The 20,577-nt window shown below is 37.2% G+C and overlaps 1 protein-coding gene across 4 annotated transcripts in view; it reads left to right on the forward strand.

Moving 5' to 3' along the window:
• Window positions 1-4,867: 4,867 nt before the first annotated feature.
• The window catches only part of acvr2aa (activin A receptor type 2Aa), a 46,296-nt gene continuing 30,586 nt past the window's right edge, over window positions 4,868-20,577 (forward strand). For all 4 annotated transcript variants that reach the window (XM_016513881.1, XM_016513882.1, XM_016513883.1 and 1 more), the window contains exons 1-2: window positions 4,868-6,037; window positions 19,741-19,951. In XM_016513881.1, the coding sequence (XP_016369367.1) occupies window positions 5,983-6,037; window positions 19,741-19,951 (266 nt within the window). In that variant the 5' untranslated portion in view covers window positions 4,868-5,982. The remainder of the gene's footprint in view (window positions 6,038-19,740; window positions 19,952-20,577) is intronic.

Below are 20,577 nucleotides of genomic sequence, written 5' to 3' on the forward strand. Positions count from 1 at the left end.
TTAGCATTAATAAACAAACATATTGCTCAATGTTAGTTCATGTTACAGTATGTATTTATCTTTGTTAACGTTAGTTAGTATAACTGTTCATATTAGCTCAGGTCCATTCAATAATATTAACAGATACAACTTTTATTTTAAATAATGTATTCTACAGGCTGAAATTAACATTAACTCGGATTAATAGATGCTTTGGAGGTATTTCTATAGTTAGCTCATGTAAACTAATGTAGTTAACTAATGAAAGCCTATTGAAAGGTTGCTCAAAAACCTAAGAAACTTTTGTGGAAAAACCTAAGAATTAAACTTGAGAATAAACTTAATTCGAGATATGAGTTCTTACAAATTTTGCTTCTCATAATTTGTTTAATTTTAACAAAAAATGAAAAGAAAAACTTTATACAAGCTAAAACTGATGTAAACTGATGACTTTGTGTGCATTTGTATAAAACTGAAATGATACATTGCCTAATTTAATGCAATGAATTCTAGACGTTCTTCAAAGCAAGTTCATATTCCTTCTAAGATGTATAATACAGAGGTGGGGACATAATATATGCTTTCAGAGTCTTATCCTCTGACGCTGTTGTGCACAATGCATTCACCACAGTATCATATGCATGGTTAAATCCATATCACCGTGGATATCTCAAGCATACATCATACGTACAGTCTTTTCTCCCAGAATACATTTCAGGACTGTTTTCAGATGTTTTCTATATTATCGCTGAATGCCGGTCAGCAAAATAGCTGTAATTTAGCATTTGAGACTTGATTACAGCTTTCAGAGATAAATGATAGGGCCTCATTAAGGCTGCCATAAAATAATTACATCAAAAAATGAAAGGGAATTGGAAGATGATGCCTTGATTTGCTGTTATGGTGAATGAATAGGGGTATTCTTTGCACGTGTCAAGGCTCAGCATTAATGTGCTTTAAGAGAACAGGATGTAATGTGATTTGCCCGTGCTTAGGCTGTGCGCTTAGCCACGAGCAGGAAGAGGTAATATAAGACGTAAGAATGTGGCTTAGCTTTTGAGAGCTCATTTTCCAAGCAGGGGTTATGTTTGCATCAACCACCCAATCTGGCTGATTTCATCTTTGACACAGTAATTCATTGATTTAGCCTGATGTTGGTACGAATACACACACCCAGGTCCATTGTGACTGGGATTTCGCACCTGATCGTAGGTTGTGCATAATTATTGTGCAGCAGTGGCAGACAAAGCACCAAGGGAAATGTTAATTAGCCACACAGAAGAGCCACATGTCCATCTGCCCAAGGACGCCCGGTTCGACAGGGATGACAAGCACTGACAGATGCGTTGCCATCTCACATGCTCCCTTTGAAATCTATCAGGATAATCTCTGGCACGTTTAGAACTTTGATTAAAAGTTAATGAACTTACAGGACAAGATATGTTAGGCATCTGTAGAATTCCGGCATGGCACAATATTCTTCATGGTCCAGTAGAGAGAATGCATGCTTGCTGTCACTGAGACGCTGTGCTGACAACGTGTCAGTTGAAGTATGTGTTAAGTATCCGCTCGAGCATTGTGCGGTGCGGGTGATTGACTTAGCAAAGTGGCTCCTGTGTGTCACAAGGCCAATAAAATGGCACGTGAGGGAATGTCGTTTAAATGGGTTATTGTAATGACCTTCAGTGGGAGCGCATGGCTGCTGTAGATAAATTCCGATTTCCTAGCTCTTAATTACGATGAGCTGGAGAGAAGATAAACACTTAACAGCCTCTCATGGTCAAGTTGACAATCCCTCAAAGGCCACAAAAGAGAAATTCCATTTTAGATTATAAACCACAAGTCCAAAATCATTAGCTGCACAATATGGACCAACGAGGTTTCCTGGTAATGACAATGGCAAGGATTCTTTGTAATTGCTTGACAACACTGCTCTGGCCTTGAGCAATTGAGAAGTAATTCCTGTCGATCAGCACAGAGCAGATGTGGCGAGATGGTAGGAAAGGTGCTCTGTAGTTTGAACATGCTGTAAATTGCCTTTTCACAATTGCAAGAACAATTTCAACCATGGCCAAAGAATTATATATTATCCTGAATAAAACCCCACATAATAATAATAATAATAATAATAATGTATTGTTATTATTATTACAACTATAATTTGTTATTTTGGGGTAAAAAGTAGAATATATTATTTTTGACATGGCCTTTTCACAATAATGTAAAACAGATGCACTCTCAAAAAAAAAGGTACACTTGTGTACCTTTTAGGTACTAATATGTACACTTTAGGTACTAATATGTACCTTTAAGGTACCATTATGGACTCTTTTGGTACAAAGGTGTGTCTTTTGAAAAGGTACCGCCCCAGTGACAACTTTTTTTACCTTTTTTTCTGAGAGTGTGTGAAAATAGATTCACTTTAATATGCAATAATAATAAATTAGTTTAGTAAGCCATTATGCTATTATGCATTATGATTATTGACTGTTTATCTATATATGTATACATTCATCCTATATATCCATCCATCTATATCCATCTATCTATCCATCCATCCATCCATCCATCTGGAACAGCATTGGTTCACTTTTAAAAAGAAAAGAAGAGGTTGCGGAGGTTGGTAGAAAAGAGCGTTCTTCAGCATTCTCTCGGGTTTGAAATATCAGGAGAGGGAGACAAAGTGCGGTGGGCACTGTCATTGATCACATGTCTTTGACCTTCACAGTAGCTTAGTTTGGAGATTTCCAAAGTCACCTCTGGTTGGTGGAAAATTGACATTTCATTGTGAAATATGCTCCAGAGTGCTCTTTTCATACATTCAGTTCCAAAACTTTCAGCTTTTTCATTGCAGACACTGAATGTGGAAACTGCAGGACTTCAACAAAGGTTCAGATCACTGCAGCAATGGGAAAAAAATGCTTATGGTTAAATAGGGCATCAGGATTATGTGTGAATATTTGTGGATCAGATTACATAGGCTGCATTGGGCCAGGTTGGGAGTTGCTATTATGTTACAATGAGAGCAGAACACAAATCACTAAGAACAGTCCTCTGTGGAGACCTTGTGATGTAGATTTATGATGGTTTTCATTTTAAAAGTGGTCTGGTTAGTAATTATCTTATGCTACTAATGATTTGTTATAGTATTTATACCTGAATTTATGTCTGAGTAAATGTCTGAATAAAAATGTTTTTGCATGATATTAGGCAATTAGCTGCTACTGATCATGACAACATCACAGTAGTTATTTAAAATGTACAAAAACATAATAAAATTATTTACTGTATAGCACAGAGGGGTTCAAATTAGTATTACTACTCATGCCAAGATGAATCCACTTTATAATGCAAGTTCAAGTATGAGTGCAGTGCACTTTCATCTCTGTTATAAATTCAGAAGTGCCTGTCAAACCGCCTCACCTATAAATGACTTAAAAAAATTAATTGGGTTTATACATTGATGAAGCAAATATAATAATGAATGATATTTTATTTAAAGGCAAATCAATAACAATGCTATTAAGGTGAAACATCCAGCTGTCGTTCTTTCATCAAAGGCTGACAACAACAATAGCAAATGATTTCTCATTAACCATGCAGGCATTTAATGGTTTTTAGTAAGAATAAAACAATACATCACTCACTGCCTCTTTGTCTTTCACAAAACTGTAATGGCTTATCTCTCATGATTCCTGTTCATGGATTACAAATATTTCTAAGGTAGGCTTATTTCTGAAAATTAATTACTGTATATGCAGATATCTTAAAATCTTGAAAAAAAAAAAAAAAAAGCATTTGAACATTATCATTGTTATTGACCAGGGGAAAAGGATATTGTTATTGAACACATATCAACAGCAGGGCATGTTGTTACATTATGGGGTAAGTTGTCACAGTGGAACATGCCATTAAAACAACCTATCCGACTGTTACCAAGTCCTCTTTCTCTGCTGTCTCAAGTGTGAATACTATCTCAAAAGCCGTTTATGAGCAGTGAGCACTATTCATTTTAAGCTAAAATTTTAAAATCTGGCGGTACAAACTACAGTCTCCGAACTCACTGTGTCCTGGACACCAATGTTTTAATGATTCAGAAATTATGAATCACTGTCTGGCCAACTGAGATTTCGGTATGGAGATAAAAGTTAGGATTGTGATTGTTCAGTAGCACTACAGCACACAGTGAGTATATATTAGCACCATTGGTTTTTTGCTTTAACCATCTGGTTTTGTTTGTACCTGGTGACGTGTGACATCAGACTTAACAACCGGATTATATGCTTTTCAGCTAAATTTAAACTGTATAACAACTATGAAACAATTCATAGCACAGCATAAATGTTCAAAAGCAAAAAAACAAACAAAAAAAAAACCCATCAGTTTGGGCAAAAACTATTTCAAATAATAAATGGTATAAACAGCTAACAATGACAGCTTACCACAACTTGACATTTATGGATAATACCTTTCTGTTAAAATCCACCAAAGAATGCCGTGTGGTTTATTGTGTTCACTTGATTACAAAAATATAATTTTTGGGGGGGTGGGGGGTTGATCTGGGTAAAACCAATATATAAAACCTTTAATAGAGAAAACACATACTTTTGTAATTGGACTAGCCTGGTCTACCCAATATGTAAGTGCAGCATAATTACACAATAACGTGTTGACATTCCGAACGCACGTCACTCTACTGCCACACACAAACCCCTCATAGAGAGGGCTGGGTTTATGTGTAACCAGCTCTATGGTTGGTTTCAATTATTTACATATGTTGTTCTGATTGGGTAAAACGCTTGTCAATCAATGCGGTGCCGCGCTTACGTAAAGAAATGGGCGGGTAAAGGCAGCGGAGGACAGAAAAAACAAAAACAATCCACCCCGGCGTCCATCTTGAATACAGTAAGCAAACGGTGACTGACAGCAACAGAGAGGGAAATCGCGATAAATTGAGTTCCGACCGCTCTAAAAAGTCAATCGACCGCGAACACCGGGACAATACATATTGAAGGATTACATTTAGTGACGTTATCTGTCAATTCCGTCTCATTTTTGGCGTCATACTCCCGACGGGGCTGATGAAGTTATTTCGGAGGCTGTAACGTTATGTGCTAAGCTTTATTCAGCCGTCGACATGTCTTAGTTTAAAACGACTGTTTGTTTTAACTACCTACCTTAGCAGTTCTGGAGAAGCTTTGTGAGGTCGGGAATTGCAGGTTAGAGTAATTAACACCAGAAGGGAATGTGGATATAGCGCGTTTGGCCATATTTAAGTCCTCCACTGTCAACTTGAGCTCGCGCGTGCGCTGAATCGTGCGCGTGACCCCATTTATTTAACTTTATCTATGATCTGTTGTACTACATATATTATATTTAAGCATAAAGCGACGTGAGCATGATGCGGAAACATCGTTTAGGGATGTTAATTCCATTTTTATCCCCGTAAATATGCATGCATTTAGTGTACTGCCATAGACTTTCCAGGTGGTTTGGAGGCATTTATCTGCTTGACATTTTAGTTCCTTTGCATTAACAACAATATTTTATATCTATATATTTTATGGCGGGTTCTATGCATAGGTTGTCCAGTTGTGCTGATCACTGGGTTTGGGAGCTGGCCCATTTACTGAACGAGTTTATTGAACGAGCTCGTTTATTCTGAGCGCGCGGCAGGGCAACATTTGTATAGATACAGTATTCGTACGCATTGGAATTTCCTCGTTATTGATATGAGTTTTAAAACAAACTGCATGGACAGTCATAGATCACTTTATTTCTAAAAGCTTGTCTGCTTTGAATGAACTATCACCAGTGGACACTTTAATGCCGTTTCTAAATCGCTGAATTTGAGGACTATAAACTGGCATTGGATTTTTGCACTGCCATATATCACTGACTCGGTGACATGGATGTGTTTCACTGACTGCTGATCAGTGGTTCGAGGAGAAACTTGAATGCAAAGACTTTTGGATTTTGTAGGGCAAGACAGAAGATTGAAAAATGGGACCTGCAACAAAGTTGGCTTTTGGAGTGTTCCTCATTTCCTGCTCCTCAGGTGGGTGTTAATAAGCTTTGACCCCTTTAAATGCAATAAGCATGTACAGAGTGTACATTTGTATCATGACATGTCTCTTTTTGTGTGTATGTATGTGCCACCGGAGGCTGTTTCTCGTGTTACTCCGCATTGAGATCGAATTCACTGGTTTCTCGTAAAATAGCTACATAATACCATCTGAATATAATCCGAGCATGCACCATATAGGAGCAGCGTTTGCTGCCAGGATTTTGCAGTTTATTTCCTCAGTAACTGGTCTTACGAGTCCCCAACATTAAGACCTGTTCGGTGGAGTTGAGAAAACACACTAGTAATGCATTAAACTACTGTTAGTGCCAATAATATTGACCAATAACATTTTGCTGGCTGCTGCTGCTCATGCATGCATGCATGTTTTATATGTTGCATGTAAACCCCCTCTACTGGTAGCTCTTATTTTTTTTATTATAATGATTATTCATGGATGAGGACTGTTACATGTTTCTATATGAGTGATTTAAAAATTTGATGAGGCCGGCAAGGCCAAAGGTCATATTTGCATGTGAGAAGATATGGGTGAGTGCTGGAGTTACATGAGCGTGCACCTTAATGATTATATTTATTCAGGGATATTTAAGGAGCTGCAAGGCAAACGTCGGATGTCTCTTAACAGACTTTGTGATCAAGGTTTGAATTTTGCTTTTATTGAAAAATGCATAAGAGGCACAGTCTGTGCCTGTACTCAGTGTTCCCACTACACCCCTTATCTTGGATCGCACTTGCCCACACATCCCTGCGCTCTTTTGGCTACAGAGGCAATTAATCAATACAATGTTATATTTGAGCACATCGCTTCAGTATTTATATCAGTCTAAAGGCAGAAGTATTCAGGAGCATCTGGGTAACATAAGAAACCATATCTTTTGGGTCACATTGCACATGCTCTCTCAGAGAGGAATTGGTGTAAACTAATGGGATGAGCATAAACCATTGTAAACCTCTGCATGAAGTGATATGAAGACACTTTCACCTAATTTTTTTTTTTTGTAGTTGTGTTTTTTAGAGCCACAATTAAGATTGTAGTCACTGAGTTGTATTGTATTGCTGCGTTACACAACTGAATGTCCATTAGAGATACTTCAGGATGTCAGTGGATGTTTTGTCTGTATTTGGACCTTGTTTGCTACTGTTCATATACCGGATATAAATGAGCTGTTTGATTTTGTGTGCTACATCTAAGCTATCACAGAAGCTTTGCCTAGGCATGAGTTTATGACTGCTGAGAGAATCAAGTCTGAGCGCTTGCCCAGTCGAATATAAATTATGCCTTAAACGTCATGACTCTTAAAATAAATCACAACTGGCAACATCTGACCAAAGCACACAGAAAAATAGGAAGCATACAGAGGAATTTGATTTGGGTATTTATTTAATGGAAATGCTTTAGCTTTTCCAGTGCTGAATGACAGAAACAGTTATAGATATAGATATATAGGCCTATTTATTTTAGTTGGTGCTGTATTATTTTGTTATTATTCTCCAATGGATTTTTTTATGTCTCTTTGACAAGATAACATGAATTGTATCATTTTTAATGTTTTCCCCCCTCTAATTTCTAGTCTAATCCTTTTAGGAGCAATTAGATTGAACTCTCTGCTTTTTTTTTTAATTAAAGCATTAGAGTGAAAAGCTTACACTTGTGTCTTATATTGATGCATTACAAATCTACACTGTAGTTTTGGCATGAGACAAGTTATATTTTAGCAGTAATAGCAATTTGTAAACAGATACAAGATACATCTATTATTATTGTTGTTATTATTATTATGATTAATAACTGTTAACTTTCTTTTTTTAAACTTTAACATAACTTTGTGAGTGTTACACAGTACCTCAGATGTAAAGGATGATATACTAGAAGTTGGAAGTAATCTGTTTTATTTGACCTTAGATTGTTGACCGCAAACATCTTAGTTGAACTTACGAACTTTGTTCAGTGGCTTCGCTTGCTGTATCTGTTTTTGATGTAAATATTTACCAGCTAGTAAAAGTACATGCCATGGTCAGCTGTTTTTCATGAGAGCTTTGGTGGAACTGAGTGTCTTGCAAGATTAGCATTTAAAGCAAGCAAAAATCAGTTTGTGTTCCTCACAGAACACATTATCATTTGGCAGTTTGCATTAAAATGACACATTTATGCACAGTGTTTTGTGTGCTTGTGATTGTGTTAGTGTTTTAGACTACATCATGACTGGAGTGCAGAATGGAAGTAATGGTGGTTCCTCTTCCAGTGTCTTATTCACTGTAATCTGTCAGCACAGCTGTTGTGGGTACATTTATTTCCCTTGTATAACACCCAGACAGCTTAGCTGGGTCATTGTACAGCAACACAACTTCTGAAACAAATCCCCAAAACAAAGGACTTTTTGTGTCGTGGATAATATATATTTTCTCTAAAAATCTTCTTTTGTACAGCCGCAACAGGGTTGCTGATGGGCAAATCGATAAATGTGCATTTGGATTATACAGTAGCTTATCGCATCCGTTTTTATGAAGTGATGGTGATATCTATATTCAGTTTAAATATCTGAATGTTGGTAAGAAAAAGAAAAACAATAATAATAAAAAAACCTTCACATCTCAGTCTGCATAGGTGATGGACATTGATTATGCTCATCTTTAATATTTCTATTGAAGGCATCTTGAGTAAAACGGCTCCATATTTAACGAAGCACATCCAAAATACCTGAACTGGAAGCGACGTGACCTGTTTTACAGAATAGGGAAGTTTGTTGCTCACAGCCCCGATTTTGGAATAATTTCTGGAATAATGTACCAGCCATGACTCTTTAAGCTTGACGTCGACTTGGGCTGTCAAAATAGCTGAAAAACTAAATTAGAATTTTTTTACTTAAATATGATCAAAATTCGAATTATATTCGAATTTAAAATGCATAATTTCAGTTAGGGTGAAGAAAAGCTTTTGGCTTCTCTCCTGAGGCCACAAGAGGGCTCATCGAGCAAAATATTACTAATGCACGTTTATTCAAAGTGCTTAATGTTTAACATTTTGTTTATAAACCAATTATAATTAAGTTGCTTAAACAACTATAAACAAAACAGCATCATGTATGTATGCATAGTTTAATACAAAGGACCGAAATCACAACGAGCACATTTTTCATTTAAAAACACGAGTTGCAGTGGAATGGGGAAAAAACCCGCCCCATTAAAATGCAATGACACTTATATCGTCATCGCATCTCGTGTGCCACTGATAAGGCTGCCTCTTTAACGCACACCTAAAATTCGAATGCAACGTTTTTGCATTCGAATGTGGATTTTTATTTTAAATTCGACGAATATTCAAAATTCTAAAAAAAATTTGACAGCCCTAACGTCGATTAGACGCTGGTCCTATGGAGGGCGCAACAGGATAAGAAATCATTGAAGTCCACATTTACGCTCCGTTTCCAAACAGTTAAAATGACAAATAAATGCATACTCTGAAAGCGCTCCACAAGACATGCGTGATTATACCATCTGGATGCTTGAAATTGAACGGAAGAATGCACGTTTTAAACCACTTATTGTACAGTTAAGTTAACCGCCGTTCTAATCTAATGTGCTGCTGCATTGTAACGCACACACATAGGCTACAGACAGTAGCTCGTACATCACTCGCAGATCGCGCACGCACAGAATCATTCAGCAACTTAGCGCGGCAAATGTATTGCCAACACTGTTCTGTGATTTCTCAAAAAAATAGCTTAGAAACTGAAAAGCTCTAGCATATATTTCTTAGTAACTAAAACCCACAGCTTCACTATTAGTAGAGAGACGCTGCCAGGTTGAATTAATTCACACAAGCAATCGCTCTCTCACTAATGCATTCATATAAATATCATCTTTACTGTGCTGCTTTATCTATATCTGATTTAGAACGAGCAGAAATCTGTGAGAAACATAACGACCCAAAGACAAAAGAACTGATAAAAATGAGCTGTTACAGCAGCAATAGCCATGTGGGCAGTGCTGTGTCATATGCCATAGCTGTGCACAAGGTGCTCGAGTCTCAGCTCCAGGTTCAGGCTTATTTGTTCATTAATGACATCTAGTTGATGTCGACTTTTAAAAATCTGAAGTCGTTCAACCCCTACTATATGGATTCATTTGGATCAACAAAATAAGTTCATAGCCTGAAGTGTATTACACTTTTAGGTTAAATAGTTAGCGGAAGGTCAGTTCACTATTTATTCCATTGCTACAGCTGATTAGATCTGTGTATTGTGTGTGCTGTAGTGCTTTTATTGTTTATGATCTGTTATCTGTATGTCTGGAAACCCTGAGGGATATTGCGCAGAACTGATGATCAGGAACAGATTGTAACACTTATTGTAATTTTAAATGAGCATATTTTCATGTTGACTTGTATGTGAAGTGTACCAGGGATTTTCCATATTTTCTTAAGACAGTGATTTAAATATATAGTCTGATGAACTGTGTGTTTTACTGTTTTATTTACATGAGCTGAGCAGCTCTTAATCCAGTGTTTTCAGTGTCTCTGAGAGGCTTGGTATCACAGTAAATGCGGCTCCACATGAATTCTGCAAGTGCTGTGAGTTTGGCTCACTTATAGCATGCATGAGAAGAGGCAGCATGTGCCAACCACCTTCCCAATGTTGTAATGAAAATTGTTGTGTCAACAAAAGAGAAGCTTTAGTTTAAAATAAAATGTCTATGGTTTGATTTTAGAAAAGAAGGAAAGAAAGAAAGGCATCCAAAAATTTCGCATTTTCATTATAATAATTTATCAGGTTTTCCTTTTTGTTCTTATATTATCAAGGGTCTAATTAATGTGGGCATGTCGTAAATCATTCATTCTTGTTGCGTTAGGAAGACAGCATAAATAAGTAGTGTCAGAACTTCTGCCTTACTGTACTTGACCTTAGTCTTGCTTGGTTTAGTTGGTTTATCTCAGTAAAGTATCTTTACCCAGATGTAATCAGTGTTCTTGGCTCCACCATGTTTCTTTAATGCCAATCAGATGGATGTTTTCGGCCCAGTATCAAATGTCGGTATGAGCCCATGTGCTCAGTTTGTCACACTGTTATAAAACAATACTCATTCACCCCGTTAAGTAAAGTCACATCGCTAATATTTAAACAGCAGGTTAGATGGACTACTAATGAAGAATGGGCTTTCCATACACAGGAGGAGAGGCTCAAAAATGGAAAGTCCTTCAATTAAAGTTATTCCGTATTGATCTCTGTGATCCTGATGATACAAACACATTATAATTTGATTCTTCCCATTTTTTTTTTTTTTGCCTAAAGCGCTAATGTGTGATTGATAGCTTGACCTTGAGTTGCTTCGCAGTGTATTTTGATCCTCGCCAACTGGACTTCCATGACATAGGCAGGTTGCAGCCACTGTTGCCCAAGATGCAGATGCCTCTGTGAATAATTTACAACCACGGTTGACCACTGCTGATAGAAGGGCTATTTGAAATCAAATTTGCTGCCTTTGTCCTCTAATGATCTGCTTTGACCTGTGCCATAGTTTTCCTGTTTCTTTGTGACAGACGTTTGTGTGGTTAAATCATGATCGAGTAAATATATCTGTTTCTCACTGTAACTGTAGATGTGTTTAAGGCTTTTAGCTCTAAGAGCTGCTTGGCCTAAATATTCTGTATATGAATGATTTTTCAAAGAATGGCAGATTAAAACTGTCATCCCTGGATGCGTTGTCAACCCCTGAACAAGATTTCAAGTGTCTTCCAAAATGTTGTTTCACTACGCATCTGTACATGAATTTCAATGTGTTTGCAAACAACTTGGAGTGTGACACAATGTCAAGTTGCCTTCTGACTGCTAGACACAGGAACAAAGGCTGATCCAGCTTGTTTTCTTGAATGTGATCGTTCATTTCATACATCATAGATCTGTGATCTTGTGTTGTCAGGAGCACACCAGAGCTTTCAGACAGTCCTGTGGTGGTGTTTGGTTGAGGGGGGGCGGGGGGAAATCAAAGCAGATTAAAGGGATTTGCAGCAAAAAGTGTGTTAAACATGATGGACAGCTGATTGACTTGACTTATAAATTGTATACATTGGCGAGTCAGTGGTGTGTCCAATTCATACAGACAGAGTAGACTTATAGCTAAGTAAAAAAACAGGAAATTATATCACACAGAGGATCTCTATAGACCTTCATTAAGTTTTTTTAATGTAAAAGATTTTTTTTCCTTTGTTTTGTTTAACTACCATTCATGATATTCATGATTAATTTTTTTTCTAAATGATTAAATGTGTACATTCAGTTTTATCTTTTATATATCCAAGGACTAAATCTAGTATAGTTACTTTTTTGCTGTATTGCAATTAGGGTTGGGCCGATAGACGATGCCATTGTCCATCGCCGATGGCTGACAGACATCACAATGTTGAACCGGCATTGTGATTCCCCCCACAATGATATATATATATGTCTATATCAGTCTGGCGAGTAAACTAAAAAAGTTACTAGCCAATGGCGATTCAATTGCTAAGGTGTTCGTAGAGGGCTGGAGGGCTTTTGTCTGAGCTTCTCAGTAGGAGCATAGCCTAAGATGCTCAATTATGCAGTGAAAAGTTATTTATAAGATGTTTTGTTGAAGTTATTTGAGAGTGTTTATAACTGAGGTTCAGCATTTATATGCAACATTGCATATGTATTGATATATTTTATTCATATTATTATATTTAAAGTTTAGTCCTTTGAACTGTTGAAAACTGGCTTACAATGTGCATTGGACACAGACTCTAATACTCTGTTTCGAGTGGCAGTGCAAATCCGTTTTTGAATGTCTCCGACAAATTATTATTTGAATGTGGTCAGAATAGCAAACATAAAATGTATGGAATCAGATTTCAACTTCACATTAGTAGATGATTGAAATCCAGATTTCCAGAGATTGCAAAGCAAAATATCAAAGACTATGAAATCTCTAGAGCTCTATAGCAATAAAGCCATCCTGATTTACAAAAATGTCCATGTAGTTTCTTTTTATTCTGACCATTCATGAATTGGCGCATTGACGTTTCTACTTTATTGATGCCAGTTTTGAGGGTGACCTGAAACAGAGCACCTCATGCCACCCTCCTCCATTGCTTGGGTCTAGGGATATGCCGGTATCAAATTTTCATGTTGCGATTAATTGCTAATGCTTTTATTGCGGTATACGGTATTATCACGGTATTGAAATTAAGTTTAAAAAAAGTGCTGTCATAATACAGTATAACAGGTTTAATAACTTTTTTCTTATAACAAAAATAACTGAAGGTCTTGTTTGCTCTTGCCGTGAAACTGCATCTTAAGTAATTGGATCGCTATCTGATTGCAATTCAATTGTCCCAAACCGCATAAAGGCACTTGGGTGTGTTTACATGGACAATTTTATGTGCTTTAAACCAATAGAATGGATAACTAGCTGATTACTCGATACACTTTTTAATGCCAAATGTAATGAGGCCCATTGGTGGCCAGTGCACTGTGTGAGTTCATCTAGTCACTATTTGTCTTATGATGCATACAGGTATGGTAGTTAAGCACTGATGTCTGCATAGTTACTGAAGCAGGGCTCCAGACTAACTATTTTTACTAGGAGCACTGTAGCCCCTGACTGAAACATTTTAGGAGCACAAGCAGAAAATGTAGGGGCACACCTTAAATCAGCCTGCAATGCAATCGTTCGCATATTTTCCCCATTTTAACTGTATTACTGACAAATGATTTGATAATAAATAGACTTAACTCATACAAGTTACAATGTGCAGTATTATTTTAATTTCAGAGGGATATGAAAAAAATATATGATATGAAAAAATTTACTATTGTTTTGCATTAATAAGTGCCGTTACTAATAATATTACATGTTCATTTCTTGTTTATTTAATGTTTATACACATTTGACAGTAAAGCACTAAGCTTGAGTTGGGAAGCTTACAATATTTATTTTATAAATATAAAATTTAGGCAGTCGTGGCCTAATGGTTAGAGAGTCGTACTTGTAACCCGAAGGTCGCGGTTTCGAGTCTCAGGTCCGGCAGGAATTGTCAGTGGGGGGAGTGAATAACCAGCGCTCTCTCCACCTTCAATACCTCGACTGAGGTGAGACCCTTGAGAAAGGCACCGAACCCCCCACTGCTCCTCGGGCGCCGCAACATTGGCTGCCCACTGCTCCGGGTGTGTGTTCACTACTGTGTGTGTGCACTTGGATGGGTTAAATGCTGAGCACAAATTCCGAGTATGGGTCACCATACTTGGCCACACTTCACTGCACTTCACTTCACTTTATTAACAACAGTAACGTGCAAAATATATATATATAAATAAACCAATATATTTATTGGTTATACAGTTCATTTGCAAATACCAATAAATGCCACTTTTAAAAAAAATGAGCTGGTTGCCGTGCATTATTCTCCACATGTAGCGCAATCTGAACCCTAAACACGTTTTGTCCACTTCAAGGCATCGCGAGTTCACGTTTTACTGCAGAAGCCGACAAGCGCCCTTGTTGTTTTTGAACAGAAGCCGATAAGTCAATTTTAGCAAATCAGCGCGTTGTATTCAGGTCAGGTCACAAGGCTACTTTCACTTTGAAAAGACGTGCTAGCTGAGAGGAGTTTCGACAAAGCTGACCAAAAGTGATTGAGGATGGATAATTTCAATGAACTTGATGAACCTGTGATATCTTCTTCAGGGTGAAAAAGGAAAATAAAAGCTGAAACGTTTTTAACGGAACCTTGCAAAAGCAGCACGTTACAATGGTGAGGGAAAAGCTCTGTGTATTGCATGTAATCACATCCATACAGTTTATGATCGCATCAACAACAACGTCTACATTGTCATCTGAAAAGATTACAAAGATTAAACAAGTGTTTTTTTTTAAGCTCTAAAACATGAAATGTGGAGTTATCTGCTTTTGCCAAAAAACGACTGTTGGAGTTATCTGCATTTGCTATAAAACAAACTTTTAATATGTAAAAAAAAACACTTTCAATTAGTGCTGTGCAATATATCGAAATTATTGAAATATCGCAAATGTACATATCGCAATATGCATATCGCTTGATTGATATTACTTGGAATGCGCAATAAAAAAACTTGATTTTTGAAAAAAAAATCTAAATGGAGTTATCGGTTTTTGCAAATGAACTCTTCATATATAGGCCTATAATTTTGAAACACAAATAGTAAATGAGGCTCAATCATCTATTAAAAAACATGCATGTTTATTTTAGCACTTCCGTCAGTGAACACGCAGCCTGCAAAACACTAAAATAAACATCAAATAAATAATACAGTTAAACAAGAAAGTAGCCTAAATAAGAAAGTTAAATACACCCTGTCTACCGGACGCGAGCGGTGCGGCGCGACACAACAAAATACTATAAAACTCATTATAATCAGTGATGCTACACTGGATGCGCGACACGACATGACAAATCCCTGACAGTAAACTGCCTCGTCCTGTTTATGAGGTACTGACACAAAGTTCAAATGTCCTGTGTAGACAGACTCAACCTGTTGCGACGTGGCGGTGTCGCGTCCAGTGTAGACACGGTTCACTGTTCCGCCGCTAAGTAAGCACATTAACTCCTCGTCTGCACGCGCTCTTTTTCATCTTCCATTTATCGCTGTCTCATTTGTATTTGGCCAGTTTGGAGAAAGCCTCACCAAACCTGACCAGCCAGGCGTTTGCGAAGAGTGCGTGACGTCACGTGCACTATTGCCGGTGGCAGTAGACAACCGTGGTGGTCGGTTATCACGTCACAGCCCTATACAGAAGTTCTCTTTATTGCTGAAGTGTACGATTAGAGCAAGAGGAATAACAAACAGTTATATAGCGAATTAATTAAACATCGAGCAGTGTCTGATAGGAAATTGGGTGTATTGTCTCGCTCTCACACACAGTAAGTCATTTGTTACAGCACAAGAAGTTTAAAAACTGAAGCGTTATCACGTAAAAGGAAGAAATATTTCACATTCTGCACTTCTAGGTCACTAAGCAAATAATAATAATCAAATTTGTGACATTGATCTTGTGAAACGTTGTACAGTTGGTCAGATGTGGTTCTTCCATTAACGCACAAGATGCTCTTTGGATCACTCTAAAATCCGTAACGGTAATTTATAACATTAGCCTTTGGCTTGATTGTGTTGTCAAACAGCTAATAATGTGTTGCTAACGTTACACAAAGTTGTTCCAGCAAGTTGACGGGACTGGCATGTGTTTGTGACGGTAGAAAACGAGGCTTTTTCAAACCACATTTTTGAAACTGTCTTTGGTGCGCTGCAGTTTTAAGGAGAAAATGCTTAACAATAGTGTTGACTGATGTTTTTGATCATGTTTTGTCTTTATGCCTATTAAAAACACCAGATAGAGAAGTAAACAACATTAAAAACTTGATTTTCACCACAGGGTGGAAACGGATGCATTATAGAAGCATGTTCGTTATTGGTCACAGATATTACTTCCCTATTGTATATACATTACAAATGTACCTGAATCCAAATGTACACTAATGCAGTTATGTGTAATCTGTAATCTGTCTTTCTATCTATGCTAAGAGTTTAAATGTGTCAGAGATGGAAAATGCAAGCATGAGGAACTTCAAATATGCCATCAGCAGCCCACTTCTAAACCTTTCAAAAAACCTTTGTTTCTAATGTGGAGGCAAATTGTTGGTCATCAAGTTTGTTTTGTGTAGGAAACCGCCATAAGTGATCCATTAACATTACGGCGTACGGTCTGTTCACTCACTGTGTTGGCTGTCATTCATGGGCTGTGTTCAGAGTGTTTTGAAGCTGCCTCTTCTACCAGCTCTATATATTCACCCTGTCATTTTACCTCATATAACCCTGCTGACTCAGAGGAGTCTGTGTATCCCAGTGTCTCATATAAAAAACCGAGAGCAGCTCAGCGAAGGGGCAAAGAGCTGTTGTCAGGAAGAGCAGTTGTAGAATGTGGGTCAAAGATTTATTGAGCCATCTCCTTGTTAGTGTAGAGGGCAGGTGAGTAATTCCCTTATGTTTGCCACTTGTAATTAGTTTTTAATTTATTCTAGATGTTTCCTAACAGATGCTGAAGGCATTGGAGCAATTTGGGATGCTCCATTTGTTATTTAAAAGGAGTAAATGTAATTCTTCCTCTGGTGATCATTAATGTGCATCCTTTGCACCGCCGTCTTTCTCTACCTTGATGTGACAGTAATTCTAGCAGATTTCCTTCTAATCCCAATAACGGTGATTTATCCGTTATTGGGATTAGAATAAATATTAGAATAAATCCTGAGAATTTATCCCCACTAAGGGCAATTAGCAAATTAATTCCCCCCCCCAAAATAATTTTCCTTCAGGATTTTGTTTTTGTAGTGTGATAAACGGTAACAATACCCATTTTTTCCAACAAATTTTTTTTCATTTTATTAAATTGTTAGTGAATAAAACAAAACTTGTTGCAGATATGTTTAATTATACATTGTCATATGCACAGTCATTTAGTATAGGCTGATTTACATTTTGTCAAATGTAAAAATTACACATAACAGTAACAGTTCAATAACATATCTTTTCGAATCGGACACATTAACCTACTTTCAGTTGTAGTAATAGGAAAATTCAGTTCAGTTCGTTTGTCAAATCTGTCTTCCAAGCTTTTCCAGTAAAATAAGTTTTTCTGTGATTGTCCAAGATTCAGTTTAGTCTAATTCATGTAAAAGAATCACACCATTCATTTTGCATGTATTTACATATATACACTACCATTGTAGCATGACAGTTTAGAAATCATTCTAGGCTTGCTGCGATATACGGTGCTGACGGTGATACCGGTGTTAAGCCGCAACACCGGTTACTTCACTAACTGCCGCTAATTCGAAGTGAAAGTAAAATGCGCACGGTGCTTTTAAGCTATTTAAAAGCGAGGAAAAGAGGGAAAATTCAAACGAACTAAAAACGAACAATTGCTTTACTCCGAATTGTCGCTATTTAAAAGTGAAAGTAAAATGCGCACACCGCTTTTACAAGCTATTTAAAAGCGAAGGAAAGAGAGGAAAAGAGGGAACGCCCCCGCCCCCACGGTGATACCGGTATTACCGGTGTTGTCACACGTCAATTAACCGGTGGGAAAATTTTCGTCACAGCCCAAATTCTAATAGGCTGATTCTGTGCTCATTTCTCATTATTAGCAATGTTGAAAACAGTTGTGCTGCCTAATATTTTTGTGAAAACCATGATACAAAATTACATAAAATTATAGTTGCATAAACTACATAAACTATCAGTATTTATTTGAAATAACAACCTTTTGTAACATTATAAATATGTTTACTGTCTCTTATGGTCAATGTAATGCATCCTTCCTGAATAAATGTGTTAATGTCTTTCAAAAAGTAAAACTTACCTCAAGCTTTTAAACAGTAGTGTGTGTTTTATTTTATGTAATATTTAGTTTGTTTATTTCACTGTGCCACTCCTAAATAGTGATGCTGGAAGCACTGGTTTGTGCTATGCGCACATGCATACACGCGTACATTAGGTGTTAATGAGCCATTTCTGTTGTCATTGTGGTAATAAAAACAATGACGTGCAATGAAATTTTTGGACTGGAGATGCCGTATATGTGGTCATGGAATGCACACACTTAATTGTTTTTCTTGAAAGAAGTGGCTTAAGAATTTTTGGAGCATACAAAAGTGCCGTTTGTAACGTGAAGAATGTTCCTGTAATTGCTTTATTGCAGTGTATGTGTATTGTTTTCTGTTCCATTCAACTGTACCTAGCATGGTGCCGCCACTAAACCTGTGCAACCAGTCCTCAAATACCTGGCCCAAAGCGTAAACTGTTCCTTGTGCTGCAATATAACATCAGGTCAAGCGTTGCAAAATGTCTGGATCACAGAGGTTCCCATAGATGCAAGATTGCCGCCAAACTAGTGTTTCTAACTCTTGACTTTCCATTCTATTCTGTTACGCTCCGTCAAAATGTTTTGGAGCGCAAGAGCGCATCTTTTGTAAACGTTCAGATGGAGACTAAGTCTGCTCAACCTGCACAAGATTCCTAGTGTCTTTGAAGAAGCTTAGCAACTTGTGAAGTAAAAATCTGATTCCACTATTTGCTGTTTGTTTTGTTAATGACATTTTTTTGTCTTGTCTCTTAAGTGATAGTGATGACACAGAGTGTGTTTTGCATAATTTCACAACACTCATCACATTACTTCAGTGCCATACTCAACACGATCGGAGTTGCGGTTGTTTCAGGAAGAAGTTGGGAAACCGCCCTCCACCACATCCTGTTTTAGAGCCCTTCTGTGTTAATCATGCTCACTACTTTACGGTTGTTGTTTTGGTTAACCACAACTCTTGCTAGTGTTTTTTTAAAAAAAAATTTTAAGCCATATGGTTGCCTGTGAATTAGCTTCTGCAAACAATATGAAGTCCCATCTGTGGATCTCACTTTTTTGGGTTATATTAAACCACTTTTATATCTGTTATAAACCTCCAATATCAATCATCTTCGATTGATATTCAGCTGCCAATCTGTGACTGCTGGTTGTGGTTTGTGCTTTATACTTTGGGTTGAGTGTAAAGTCTTGTGAGTGATCAATGAAGCAGGTCTCCTCTCTCACTGCAGGTAGTCCATGTCTTAACCGGCCTCCCCTGTGGTTTTCTTTTCCAGGTGCCATTCTCGGCCGATCAGAGACACAAGAGTGTGTGTTCTACAACTACAACCCCAGCTCGGAGAACCGAGGAAATCGCAGCGGTATTGAGTCTTGCGTGGGAGAGAAGGACAAGAGGCTTCATTGCTTCGCAACTTGGCGAAATGTGTCAGGATTGGTTGAAATCGTAAAGCAAGGCTGCTGGCTTGATGATGTCAACTGCTATGACAGGTAATCTCTAGGGGTTTTACGCCTGTTTGACATTACCAAGAAACCAATATAGTCTGAAACAAATAACTAAAGTGGGGAGGAAAAAAGGCCCATTTCTGATTAATTGACTGGTAGTTTTTAAAATTGATATATTCATTCAAAAAATTGGATGTAACAGTTTTATAGTTGTTTTTTTTTATTCATTGTCATAATGTGGACCATTGAGGGTTTAAACTTTAATTAAATTTATTCAGTGCTTGCTCTGACGAATTCACTGAATTTGTTAGAATGATTCAAACTGGTAATCCAGCAGTGTATGAGGTAGGGATGTTCATTTTAACCGTAAGAATTTTGACCGATTAATACAATCAGTTAAACGATTTAAAAAGTCATTATTTATTTTTTCAGTAATTTATCAAAATATTTAAAAAGGTTTGCTGCATGGTTAAAATACGCTATGCATATAAAAAAAATGTATAAGTCGCATTTTATTGTTTCATTCAGAAATAGCTAGGCTTAATGCCGACGCGAAATGTTTACAAACATTATAATAAACACTGTAAACATAGCTAGTAGGGTTTAGTTCCCCTCACTCCACAACAAATCCTTTCAATTAACAGTATTTAGAAAAGAACAAGAATTAAAAA

Source organism: Sinocyclocheilus rhinocerous, unplaced genomic scaffold (genome assembly GCF_001515625.1).
Source record: "Sinocyclocheilus rhinocerous isolate Xijiao unplaced genomic scaffold, SAMN03320098_v1.1 scaffold416, whole genome shotgun sequence".
Taxonomy (NCBI): Eukaryota; Metazoa; Chordata; class Actinopteri; order Cypriniformes; family Cyprinidae; genus Sinocyclocheilus; species Sinocyclocheilus rhinocerous.